At 42.4% G+C, this 13,583-nt stretch overlaps 1 protein-coding gene across 6 annotated transcripts in view; it reads left to right on the top strand.

The window, feature by feature from the left end:
- CRB2 (crumbs cell polarity complex component 2) overlaps positions 1-13,583 on the top strand; it is a 59,079-nt gene that overhangs the window by 3,045 nt on the left and 42,451 nt on the right. For 3 of the 6 annotated variants that reach the window (XR_009820057.1, XM_062011732.1, XM_062011728.1), the window contains exons 3-5: positions 2,776-2,943; positions 7,279-7,334; positions 8,501-8,652. Coding sequence is in view for 4 of the 6 variants with exons in the window: in XM_062011732.1 (XP_061867716.1) it covers positions 8,565-8,652 (88 nt within the window). In the remaining 2 variants the exon portion in view is untranslated. Of the gene's footprint in view, positions 1-2,775; positions 2,944-7,278; positions 7,339-8,500; positions 8,653-13,583 lie in introns of all 6 variants that reach the window. The other 3 variants (XM_062011730.1, XM_062011729.1, XM_062011734.1) reach the window with 3 other exon arrangements.

The following is a 13,583-nucleotide window of genomic DNA, read 5'->3' as shown; positions in this document are numbered from 1 at the left end:
TGTAAAGCTCACACCTGATTGTGCTGTGTTCTGTAAATGTGATCAAATGTGTTTTATTACCAATATTCAATCAGGAGCTGGTGTATATGGCTGACCTGTGAAAGGAGGGGATCAAAAAATCCCAGAAAAACAGAGGAACCATGTACAGAAGTTGTTGGTAGTTACCAGGTTTAAGGTCGGTGTAAGGCAAGTGCTGGAGCCTACAATGAGGCAGCCCCACGGGATGATCTGGCATCAGCCACAAATGCTGCATTGAGGACTAAATGGCTATTAGCTATAGTAAAGGGGGGAATCCAAAGTGAGCAGGGATGAAATGTAACCTATCAAATTTCGAGTGTTTGGTGTTGTTTACAGATAAATGGCAATGTTCACACAGTGCCTGAGGGAAGAGGTATTTTCTCTTTTTATAACTCAGAAAAGAAATCTCTTGTTGAGGCTTACCATTGTCCAGTGACCCAGTTCTGCAGTACGTGACTGAAGGCAGAATTTGAAACCTGGAAAGTTAATGGGATTTGTGCAAAGATATCTGAGGACAGACTTTGAATTGGGGAAAAAATATCTCTGTATGAGGCATGTATTTCAAAAGCCCTCATTAAAAAAGCCATCTTTACATGTGAAATTAGCCTCATAAGCTCCACAGGAACTGAAAACTAACCAAAAATTGGAGAATTTGAGAAAGAACTTGTTTGACTTTACATCTTTCTAATCTATAAAACCAAATAATTTCATGTGCTTAGCTTTTCATTTCAGTGGGACTAATCACACATTTAATGTGGCTGTTTGCATGCTTTGAAGTTTGTCAGCCTTTGAATACTTTCCACACAGGAGACTTGGATTCAGAAGGGTGATAAGCTAAGGAGATGACTTGCAAATGTGAAGTGTTTTGAAGAAAATCTTGAAGCTTGAAAAAGCAGCTAGTGTTTAATGACAAGGATGGCTGGAAATAATTCCATACAACATAAAACCAAAGTGGCCCAACCCACTCTTCTGTTGTGATCTATTTGCTTGTGTGAAGTCATGAGAAAAGAAGGGAGGTAGAATGACAAAGGATACAGAAAACAATGTGGGAAGTCATGATGTCATCTGGCTTCTACAAAATAACCCTCAACATGGAGAGCAGAAGGTGAAATTTAAGGGTATTGAGCATCAAATAGATGTTGAGTGGATTAAAACTGGATTCAGAAGGGATAATTTGTTTTAAATCCTCTCTTTCCAGGGTGACTGTGCATGTGTTAAACCCCAGAGCCAATACAATATTCCTGCAAATCTGCACTAAAATCAAAGGCTGAAGATCTGGTTAGTCAGTTGCTGGGAGGGGTCTGGGGGCGCGGGAAGGGAAATCAACAGTGAAAACTTGGCAGGTTTTAGTTGAATCTGTTTCTCTGCAGGACGTGGGCAGAAGCTTCACAGCGGGGGAAAAGAAATGTGAGATGGTATCAGTACTGTAACAGTCTTTGCTGGGGTAGATAGGCATTGCTTGTGGCAGGTGTAACTGTGTGTGGGTATTGATCTTCGGGAAGCACATCCAGGTCTTAACCAAGCAGCTCTCCTTGCCCTCTGCTTACAGATGTGACCTAAGCCATGTGCCTGGGAGCGTGAGCACTGTTGAGTTTTACTCTAACACATCTGTTTCCTAGTGAGCATCCTGCTGAAGCTGATTAACTGAAATCATGTTTGGTAGTTCTAGTGCCATCTTGCTGTAGCTTGAGCATCCCTTGTTACTCCTTGGTGTCAGAGTTTACTCTGTTTTATGTACACTTGATCCCAGCTCTTATTGTTCCATTTCATTTCATTCTGCCTTCTTTTTCCGTTTGCAGCTACTAGATGGTTGATCTGTGGCTCGATGCAGCAAAGAGTTTTGTTCTAAAAGATGCTCACAAGATCTGTTTTCATGGTTTTTAAAAAAACATATCTCAGGCATAAAAGAGAGAGTATCAGGCAGATGACTATCCAGTGTAGAGGGTACTTAACAGTCTAGAATCTGTGCTGCAAAACAAAAGATGACATGCTTAAATCTGGCAGTTCTTTGTGTACCTAACTCCTTCTGAAGAGTTTTACAGAAGAGTACTTGCTAATATCTGGTGCAATTCTAGATGGTAATTGTTTGGCTTTGGACTGGAGCAAAGGAGATAAAATGGCACTGGAGGAAAATTATACAGTAGAAGAGGAGGAATCACACTATGAAATGTACCACAGGGCTCTTCAAGTCCCATAACAGGCTCTGTGGGGTAACATTTCAGAGATCTTTTTAGAGATAGGGATGGGGATCAGCTTGAAAAGCAAGCAAAACTGGAACCAAGTAAGTGGGAAACACTTTCAGGTTATGACTAATACAATTATTAGAGAGGCTACTGCATGCATGTGGTGGATTTAGCTTCAAGTAAGAACAGAAGTTATGCTGTGTGTGATTGATTCCAGGTTGGGTTACAGTTTAGAAGTGCAATTAGTGAGTCATTTGCTGCTTTATATCAATTATTAAAAACAACAAAGGTCTAGGTTAAAAAAAATGAGTGTGTATCTCAGTATGTGCTGCTCTACTTGTTAATCTGATTTCAGGGGGTTGTTTGATGTGTCTTTGCTGTGCAGAGTGTTCCTTGAGCTTGCAAGTGACTCGCCATGGGCTGTGCTGGCACTCACTGTTGTGGTCCCTTTGGAAGGGCTCTGCCACAGCATCCTGCACTGACCAGCCTGAGGGAAGTTGGCTGTAGTGAACCTGCAAACCAGCAGCTTCTTGAACCATTTGTAAACATAAGTGCTTTCACCTTATTTTCATAGGTGCTGTTGGGTCACAGTGCAGCTCGCCGTGGCCACCCTGAAACTTGAATTGTCTGTAGACTCTGCTGGCTTCAGTCCACTAGTTGTGTTCCCCCCTCTCATCTGGCAGCTGCTGAATGTCTAATGGCCATGACAAAAGTCACAGCAGTAAACAGGCTTCTTTCAAATGTGAGTGTGCATGTGCTGATGTGCTTTCTGCTCAGATTGTTTCAATGTCAGGGGTGTCCAGAAGAGTTTCCTGAGAAATTAAAACTTGGTTGTTAATTTTATGGTTTTTTTCTCAAAATACAGATTGTGTTGCCCAAGATAGGAAATCAGATCAGCTCTTTCCAAGCAGTGCTGCCTTCTTGCTTGTCAGTGCTGTAGGAGAGGGCACAGGAGGGCTCCTGGCAGCGTTGGGGGAGAAAAGGGAATTCCTGGTGCAAAGCGTTTCTGCAGGTTGGGGGAATCTAACAAACTCTTGTTGATGGTACAGTGTCAGTCCTTACAGAAAGGGAACTGAGACAAAGCAGTAATTACTGACTCTGTACCTGCTGTCATCACTCATACAACAGTTGTGGACCCTGGGGAAAACCACAGAGAACAGACCATGGGAAGTGGCCGAACTCATGGGCTGTCTCACAGTGGTGCCTCCTGTTGCTGCTTTCAAAGACGGTTCCAGGCTCCACAGGAGCACTGAGCCGACCCTGCAGAGCAATCCTTATGCAGCTGGAAGGCCTGGAAGCAAGTAATATTGCCAGCCTTCAGTGAGCATTTAATTAACATTTCGGGTAAAGGTGGGGCCCTACATGATCACCTGAAGCCTCCTGATCCTTCACATCTCTCCTTTGGGAGTGAGGTGTTGATTTCTCATCTGGACTGGAACATTTTTCTTGTGGCTGGAAGTGCTTTTCCCTGTTATGCACATGGGGATGAGGGACTGCAGCTGGTCACAGAGCATCACTGCCTGTGTGGTCTGTGTGAGGAAGGGCAGCAGAAGGTTCTCCAGCCACGTTGCAGCGATGTGTGTGGGGTTGGCAGAGCCTTACTCAGCAGGTTTCTCGCAGCAATTTAATCACATAAAGTTCCAAAGAATGACCATTGCTCTGCAGATCTTCTCCGTGGAGAAGCCTGGACTGCATGAACAGACATCCAAAGCAGGGCTGGACTTCACAGAAGTGTCCATAGTTTTCAGTCTTTATAATATGCATTTGAGATTTGGTCCTGTGGCTGTCTGACCCTCCCAGTGACTGTGGTGTTTAGCACTGGGTGTTGCTGGGGTTGGACACACAATGAACCAAATCTAGTAATCAGCTGTTTCTCCATTGTGTGGTTAGATATGGTACATGTTTATCTCATATCAGTATGAGATAAGTATTTTCATATCTATCAGTGGCAAGCAGATAAATATTTGGGGGAATGAGTATGTCCTTTCTAGAAAAATGATGATACAGTTGTAAGAGTTGTTTCAGGGAAGGGTGTGATTGGACCAGATAGGGGAAGATTGGAGTTTTGTGCAGGTTCTTAGATACATATAGTAAAGCACTTTTTTTCCCTTTTCCTTTGAAGTTTAGGACTGAAACTCTGCCATCATTCCAAAGTAGAAACAACTTGGGTGGCCTTTTTATCACTAATAGGCAAAGTAACTAGGCAGGACTGTGACTCCACTGAAAGAGGCTCTGTCACACGAGAGGTTTTCCAGGTCAGGATTAAAAGCAGAGTATCTCTCATCACATGAGCCTTTGTACTGCACCCGTATTTTATAAATGCTTTTGGCTTATCTTTAATGTTTATGCTGCTATCAAAAATAAACCCAGCTTCCCTCTCTGTGGGTGTTGTATTTAACATCAATGCTGAATAGGCTTTTTCATTCCTACATGCTAATTTTCTCTCTGTTTTCAATCTGTTTCTGTTACAAAAAGTTTTTGTTTTCAACGTTTGGGGATTTTTTTTCTTCTTTGTTTTTTTTTTTTAACTACATATTTTCTCCTTCTCTTATGTCCTTGTCTATGGCGATCTGTATTTTTTGGTGGAAGCAATGGCTGAGTGTCTATGGATGACCCTGAAGCCTAGAACTCCAGTCAGAGTTTGTGTGAGTGCAGCTGACTACGGTCATGATAGTAATAATTTAAAAAGAGCTTTACTGAGAGTCATTTCATCAACAGAACGTGGAGAACCCTTGGGAAATAATAGTAATTGTTAGATAGACATAAACTGCTTTGAACTGTGGTCAGAAATCTGGTCCAAAAATCTTGCTATAATGAGAGTTTTCGTTCTAATGAAGTAGTTTTGTGACTTCACTAAAACTGTGGTGAGACTGCGGCCAGAACTCAGCGGCGTTTGGAAAACGTTCCCAAGCTGTGCCCTTGGGATGAAATACTGACCTTGTGGGAGCTGCTGTGTTTCCTCACCATATCAATACCCAAAGCTGATTTTGCAACATGGGGTCATGCAGTTTGTAATTCTGATGTCTGTTCATCTCAAAGTAGTTAAAGTTGCAGTACACTGCAACCCAGATCTGACCACCGAACCTCTGACCTGTGGAAGTGCCTCCTTCCACATACAAAATGTTGGGTTTGCTTCATTCTCTCCAAATTTTTTATCTACCTGCTTTCTTTTTTTAAATCAACCTGCCAAATAACTGGAATGCAGCTGTGTCTTGTTATCCTGTTTTGCTTTCCTGTTGCGGATGCTGCTCAGCAGTTCTGCCTCCTCTGCTTTGGTGTGCAGCTTTTCTAACATTTAACTCAACAAATAAGTGTAAAAATTCTATTAAATGCAGGTGTTCACAGAGCTGTGACTTTCTCTTTCTCCCCCTTGCTATTTGATGACCTAAATGATTTCAGCTCTTCTAATTACTTATTTAAGGAGTATTGATCTCTCAGGTTTCTTCTGGGCTGCCTTACGGGATAGTATATCACACAAACAGCATTATAGTTGCCTGCAAATTAAGGCAAGCAGACAGACTGTTTTAATGTTGTAGTAACCAGGCAGGTGGCTTATTTTAGGCTGAGTTCTATGTGAAATATTTATGTACTGATTTAAATACTAAAGAGCTGGAGTTGAAGCGATACTGACAGCGATGTGTCAGTCAGCAGTTGCATCTTAGTGGAAAGCCCCTCACTTGGGTTCTACAGACATTCAGCAGTTAGGGCCCTTTGCTGGGAACCACAGAGGCCTGAGTCACTGTCTTTGGCTTTCCATTCCTGCAGTGCCAGTGTAGCCACGGGAGAAAGGTAACAAGACGACTGTGAAGTTCAGTACATAGAGAAGTGTTGTAGCGTTGAGGGTTAACGTGTGATCATCCTCATGCATTATGGTTCCTGATAATTTTTCAGGACAGCATTTAAAGTGCTCATCAGAAATGCCTAATATATCTGTGGTTATCTAGGGCTGATCTTTGACATTTTCCTGCTCTGTGTCCCAAGGCATTTTGTGTTTTATGCCATCAGACAGCTTCTGCAGCAAGTGCTATGTCACCCCTGTCTAGTCTCTAGTAAGGCGCTGTGAAACAGTTTTACTGAGACTGAGCACTGGGGTGTTCCTGCTGACTTGCAAATAGATCCCCTTTCCTCAACAGGAGACAAGTGGCTAACTTCCTTCTGAGCACCATGAGGATCACTAGAAATAGAGACTGAAATACATACAGAAGAGCTCCTGAGGTCTCTTGGGGACGGTTCACATCGCTTGATCTAATAGACAGGTTAAGTTAGAACTTATAAGTTTAATAGTGTTCTTACTCAAGTCACTGCTCTGTGGTCCAGGTAAATGTGTACTGCAGGGTGTGAGATAAAGACCAGTAACTAATAATTTAGTCAAGATCTGGGGAGGTGAGATCTCATTGCATGGGATAAATGATTTCAGTAGTCCCTTTCAAGGAAAAGCAACATGTTTTCCTAAGGTTTGTTGAAGGCAGTAGGTGTTTTAATCATGCTTAAATGTTACTGATGATTTTTCTCTTCCTTTGCTAATAAAAGCCAGGAAACTTGTGATCTATTTTGCATGTTCCCAATCAGTCTGTACAGGCAAAGTTTCCCCAGCTTTGGTAAGGGATTTAAAGGAATATGTGAAGTGTGCATGATTTGTAAGGGCTGCTTTCATTATATGCAAAATTAAAGTGGTTTTAAATGATTGGGAAATTTTACATGTGGAAGTCGAAGGAAAAAGGAGATTTTTCCTGTTTCCTTTCTGCTGCTTGTGCATCTTGCAGTTAGTAACCAGCCTGCATATGAGCTCTCCCACTGGATAACAATCTTCCAAGCTTATGCTGCTTGTACCCTGAAGCACAGCTGCTCTTCTCAGGGGACAGGCGGGATGCAGGCAGCGCTGCCTCTCTATTCCGTACTCACTAATTGATCTCTGGCTTGGTCACTTCCAGCAAGGTCACACAACTGGCAGCTGCAAAACCAGTGTTCTGCGGACAATTTAAAGGGGAAGGGTAGAAGTAGCTAGCATGAGGTGGTTTGAGTGTTTCTTAATTCATAAATATTTTTGTTTGTTGAGTCTTCTGTTTTGCTTCTCCAGAATCCTGAAGCCTGGGAGGAAGCAAGATGAGAATGTGTCCATCACGTGTTCCTTCGGTGTGTGAGTAATGCCGTATCCTGAGCACTGCTCTGCTCTCTTTGTAATTCTGCTTCTGTCTCTGTTATAACAGGGCATCAACATTCTCGTTATAGTTCAGGTCTTGGAAAGGCAAAATGATTTCTAAGCAAGTAGAGTGTAATCTGCTCAAATTTCTTTCTTTGCAGAAGGCTTGTGCTGGCCTTGAGAGGCATCCACATGTGGGCTTTTGCAAAGGGCTTGAAATCATATATGCTGCTCTCTCAGAACTGCCTCTCTGATTAATTCAGGGGCTTTATCATTTGAAAGATGATGGAAATGTGGGGTTGAAAAACCCTAACAACAAACAAACCTAAACTGTCAATCTCCAGATGCCACGGTTAGTGTTGCTCATTAAACACTATGCAAGTAGGGCTGTCTGTCTCTGTCATTGTTACAGTAATGCTCTTTTTATAAGGCTCTGAATGCTGGTGGCTGTGCTCAGCAGGTAGCATGACAATGAGCGTGGCCTCTGCTCCAGGGCCACATGCTGCCTGCCAGCTATTCTGGTTGAGCCATTCGAAGGATTTTGTGCTTTTTCAAGCTGTGTAGCATGCTGCATGTATCTGGTCTGGCAAAAACATGTGATAACTGCAAATAAAAAGATGCATTAGGAGAGCTTAAGTGCTTAAGTACTTGAAAAGCAGAAGAGTCTACAGGATTTGAATAAAGGAGATGGTCCAAACTGCATGAATGCAAGACTGGAATACTGCAGGCAGAATTAAGTTGTACTGTGTTGGAGGGAGGCCGTGAATGGTGTGGCAGAGGCTGGAAAAGGAGTTTGGTTGACCTGGTGAGACTTGTATGATCTAAAATTACAGGGATCTTCCTAACATTTTGAGAAGATACTCCAGCTTCTTTCTATAACAAATGTGTAACTGATAAAGAAAGCTTGACAGATGGCCACTTTCACTAGACCTTTGGATGGATGCAGAGGTCAATGCTGTTGTCATTGTTACTTAAGAGCCTGGATACCCTGATGCTGAGAGCCATAAGATAGTTAATAAACATTCTACAACATTTGCTTCCTCTGAAGTCTTACATGCAAATTTTTGTTCTTGCCTGAACTTTTCCAAAAGAAAGAGTCCCAGGAGTCTGGCAAATCCCAGGTGTATTGTGTTAAATTTGTACATTTGTCTTGGTATAGGCTTCGTGCCCAATGATGGAGTGAAAGAGAAAGGTGTGCTTCCCAGCTTACTGAGATACCAAATATGCAATATGCAGCATCAGAACTAGAGATGTTTCAGGAAACAGAGGAATGGGAAATGCAAATACAACTACATCTAGGTATAATAGAAGGTAAGTCCTACTATAATAGGCAAATAGAGGTTTCACAGCTCTGTGGCTTGGCTTTAGGAAATACTGATGGGATGAGTGCAAAAATAATATCATGGTAACTACAGTTCTGAGTCAATGGAAGTTTGATAGATAGTATAGTGAGTTCCTGTAGGAATTACTTCTGGTGGGAGTTTGTAAATTATATGAAATAGTTGGTTTCTCTCGTGCAAACACCAACTGCCTGCTCAGTTTAACCCCGCTTTATTTCTTCATGGAAAGTTAACAAACCTTCAGTCGCAGTAACAATCATTCTAGATCCTGAGAGTTGTCACTAGTGAAATGTCTTGGTGTATTTAAGCTTAGTCTGTGTGTTCATTTAGAGTGTCAGAAGAGGTCCACAATATTTGGATAGATGCATGCTTTGTAAGTGGAGCACTCCTTGTTGAAGTGCAGCTGGTGTGTGCAGAGCCAGCTTGGTAACCTGGTAAATTGACCAGATGAGTTTCAGTTAATTGAAGTTTTATGAAATGGTTTTTCAGATGATCTTTAATTATGTCAATGTTTCTAGATCAGAGTTTTCTTGTGTGGCCAAAACAAGTGCTTATTATTAGATGAAATAATCATTATTCGTTGGGTTTGTGGTAATTTCTGAGGTTAAATGCCTGTGGTTTATAAACTCTGCCCTAAGCTTCAACTTGGACAGTCTGTCCAAAGTTTCCTGTTAGAAAAAAACAGTTGATGAAAGTGACTTGTCCTTAAGGAGACTTTTTGCCTACTCCTGCTTCAGTAACTGTTGTGTGATTGGCAGCGTTCTGGCTCGGAGCGCGTCAGCAATGATGTTCTGCAGCTTTGTGTGGAACTTACTCTGAACAGCATTGTGGAGTTGGAGGCTTGGGCAGAGAGGAGTAAAATGCTGGCCACCAAATTTGTAGGGAGCACAAAGAGTCTTTAAGGAGTGAAATACACAGCTTCCTCAGGAGTGGAACGGTAAGCAGGGTCCCATGAAGCAGACATTCAGGAGTGTCTGGTTATGGAATATTGTTTGTTTGCATAGGGAGCCAAGCCACGGTGAGTAACACACTGTGTTTGCAGTTGCTGTCAATAACCTGCTAAAGGAATTATCAGCTGAAGACTTACACACAGTGTCTTTGGCAGAGGGGTGCAGAGGCAAGCCTGACCTGGTTATTGCAGCAAATCCATTTTCTGTTCAGTGTGAGTTAAAGCAAATAGTTTGATGGTTGAGGACTTCTTAGGCTCTTTCCGATACAAAGATAGCTGCTGGTGTTTGATGCTTTAACGCTTTTGTGAGACGTGATACCACAGAAACACAAAATGAATGTGTTAAATTGTCACGAACCCCTGAGCTAATGAACTGATTTGATACTGTTTATTCTACCAGAATTCAAAGTGATTAATTGAATAAATGTTTACGTTTGAATCTTTAATTTGTCTATAAATATGTATAGTAATTAATGAGGAGGCAAGAAGTCATTTTCAGAGTCACCTTGGGCAGAGAATAAGCATGCATGATGCATTCTTGGGAGCCAGAAATGTAATTATGGTATCTAACCTCTGCCACCAAGTGGCAGTTAGATTTTGCTGCCTGTTATTGGCCCCATCCGGAGGAGATGTGGCTGCAAAGCTGCATGGCTAATCAGCAGAGCAGCACTGGCACCGTTTGAAGGGAAGGTCATTGTGCCTAGGGGAAAGACAAAAGCACAAATATTCCTCATGCAAAATCAGACCTGGAGTTTCAGAAGTTTTCCCAGCACAAAACAAACACCATCCTGCATGTGTGACTGTATCTGAAGTTGACAGCTGCGTTTTCATATTTGAAACTCAGCTTTGGGGAGCAATGTTTAGTATTTTAGCCTGATCTAAAGAGGTGGTGGAGTCAGGGTGGAAGAATGTCTCTTATTGATGTGTGGCATTTGAAATGGATGAGGACAGACCAGCCTGTAAAGCTGTCTCAGGGGATTAATCATTTGTCTGCTCCCACTTCTCTAAAAAGTCTTGTTTAATGTATAATACACAACTAAGTGTTTAAGAACATAAAACAGAAAACAAAAGCAAATGAAGAGAATGGAGTTAAAGATACAACAGAAGAGTCATTATACTAATGGATCATTTGCATCTGTATACATTTGTTATAGATCCATGGTAGGCAGCAGGGGCAGAACTTGACATGGTCAATGGTTGTGTTGTCACCACTGCTTTTGTAGTTGGTGTGACAACACTAAAAAACAGTTGACTTTTGTTTCTAGGTGACATTACAGTGAGATTATATGACATGTTAAGGGTTGATTCATGTCTGTCCCTCACAAACACAGAGGTGTAAATATTGAATTTGAGTAGCAAAACCAGCCATGTTTTTCAACAGAACAGTAAAATTGCTGATTAGATAAAGCCCCAGAATAATCTGAACAGCTCTGGGACTTGCCACACATTACAAAATCACTGACTAGTATGAAAGGCATGAGGTATATTCTGTATTTAACACACTAAATCAGTTAGGCCTTACAGGCTTGCAGGTGCAAAGTACCTATGTGTTATGTTATTCTTGAATGGTACCTGGGCTAAAGAAGAGTACAGCAGGAGTACTCTGAGTACATTGCTCACCAGCAACGTAAATGTGTTCTTCTGAGAGGGCTACAGGGAATTTCTGAGGCTTGTGAGACAGCTTCTTGCAGTGAGAATGGGTGTGCAAAGTCTCTGGGGATTACAGGATTTCATTAAACTGGGGCAAATCTCCTATAAGGCACATTCATGTTTTATCTTGGGTGAGGAAATACGACTGCACAGTGCTGCTTCTTTCCACCAGGATTCCTGTGTGCCCTCTGTTGCATGCATAATTCAGATGCAATACATAATTAAAGGACTATAAAGCCACACTTACTTTCATATATTTCAATTACTTGGTGAGATGGTGTTTGCCCTGTCTGTGCTTTTGCTTTGCCTTTCTCTAGAGTTTGTTGAGCCAGTGGGGCCCACAGACAGAAGCTGTTGAGAGCCACTACCAAAATGCTGATCAGCACCAACTGATTGTCAGGATTAGTACTAGATTAGAAAAAAAGTATAGCAATGTAACAAAGTCTGATCCATTTGCAGTTGATACTGGAAAGTATCAGTGTGTTCTGCAGATATTCACTTTCTCATGCTGGCAACATCTTTGTAAAGTATAGCCTTTCTAAAGGAAAAAAACCCATCTCCCAGATCTCACAGGAACAATGAAAACACTCTGCATCGAATTGCTAAGGCTAGCACACTTCCTAGGAATAGTATCTGAGCAGCAAATGTGTGTGGAACAGCTGTTCCCTCGCCCAGGTCTGCAGCAAAGACTGGCTTACACGTGGAATGAAAAGGAGAAAATACTAGCCTTACATCTTGAACTTTCTCCCTGTTCCATTGCACTCTGGATTGCTTTTCTTTAGAGCACTGGTGCCTGGGTCACATGACAGTATTTCCAGTACTTCCAGTATTGTATGAGCTGTGTGTGGAAAGCATCTCTTAGGTGCCCTGGGCCTTTTTATTTCAAACATTGGATGTGCAACATTTGATATATTTAATCACCATCAAGCAGAGTGCTTGTTTGGATACAAGCTATTTAGAGCAACTGTCTGTGCTATTGCAACCCACTCAGGGCCCTGAGGGAGACCTATGAGCAGAGTAAGTCTGGGATTTCTTTGAGCAGTTCAGTATTGCCAAATACTTTGGTTTGTTGTGGCTGCTGAGTTATGGGATGGAGAAGTATTGGGATGATCTGGTCAGAGAACATTGTGTTAAAAAAGATCTATTTAGAGATTCCAGGGAAGTATTCATGAAAATGCTGCTTCTCTCTGCTCTGAGCACCAGAACTGTGAAGAAAACACAACTTACATTGAGCATGGGGTAGGAATCATTACCCGAAATGTTCTTCAGGAACAGAGTTGAGAACTGGTGTGTTTTACAGCTCCTGGCAGAAAGAGCCTCTTCTTTAGTGGAAGAAGTTAACTGTTTACAGCACTTCTAATGAAGAACCTCCTGGCAAAAAGGCTGAATTGTAACATCTGCAAACCTCTTCATAGATAAAGCTGTGTGTCCCTGAGGATCCATGGAGCTCAGTTCCACGTGGCTGGCAGGAGGTGCCATGGCCGTGGTCGTGCACGCCAGGCCTGTGTTGGTAACGCTTGGTTCCTTCCCTTACACGATGTTTTCTCTCCTATACTCCCCACCTTTTGTTTTTACCCTGCTACTTGTGGATGGAAACAACCAACCAGAAGCATTACTCTGTCACTTGCCACCTCTCAAGAGCTCTACTACACAGCATGAATAGTCTTGCAAACAGTGCCAGGGCTGGTTACACCACCAGGCCATCGGCCTGTGGCTGTACTGCCTGCCCAGCTCTCTGACCTGCCTTGCTTTATGGTGTGGACAAGCAGCCCTTCTGTGTCTCAGGGTAAGCGCTGTGCTGAGCCCGTTGCCTGCCCCAGCCTGTGGTAGCTGCAGCGTTGCTGGCAGGCTGTTGCAGACAGGGTTTCACAGTGTGGTAGTTGCCAGCACAGGGACTCGCAGTTTATTCTTTTTTTTCCTCCTTTTTCATACTTTTCTTGTGACACCTCCATCTGTTTGCTGTTCTGGTGCTTGTATCAATGCTGTGGAAAAATAAGATGCAACCACATCTTTTCTTGTCTCTAAAGACAGAACAGATGACATAAAAGTTCCCTCAAAGCTTGCATCACCTACTGTTTGTATCTCGTTGGACAGATGTTATTCAGGACTTATTCCCTCTCTCCATTGTTTTCCTGACCTTTGGCAATCTCACAGTTGTCACAATCTGCTGAAATGTAGAAGGACTGAACTCCTAGCAGCATGCTCTCCCTGGGCCTGAACCAAAGCCTGCTGCAATTGCTGGCTGTCTTTAATTACTTCACTGGGCTTTGAGTCAGATGGTGAGTGTAGAAGACACATGGTAA

This window comes from Colius striatus, chromosome 19, assembly GCF_028858725.1.
Source record: "Colius striatus isolate bColStr4 chromosome 19, bColStr4.1.hap1, whole genome shotgun sequence".
NCBI lineage: Eukaryota > Metazoa > Chordata > Aves > Coliiformes > Coliidae > Colius > Colius striatus.
The sequence above is the reverse complement of the archived record's forward strand: the minus strand, read 5'-3'. Positions and strand labels throughout refer to the sequence as shown.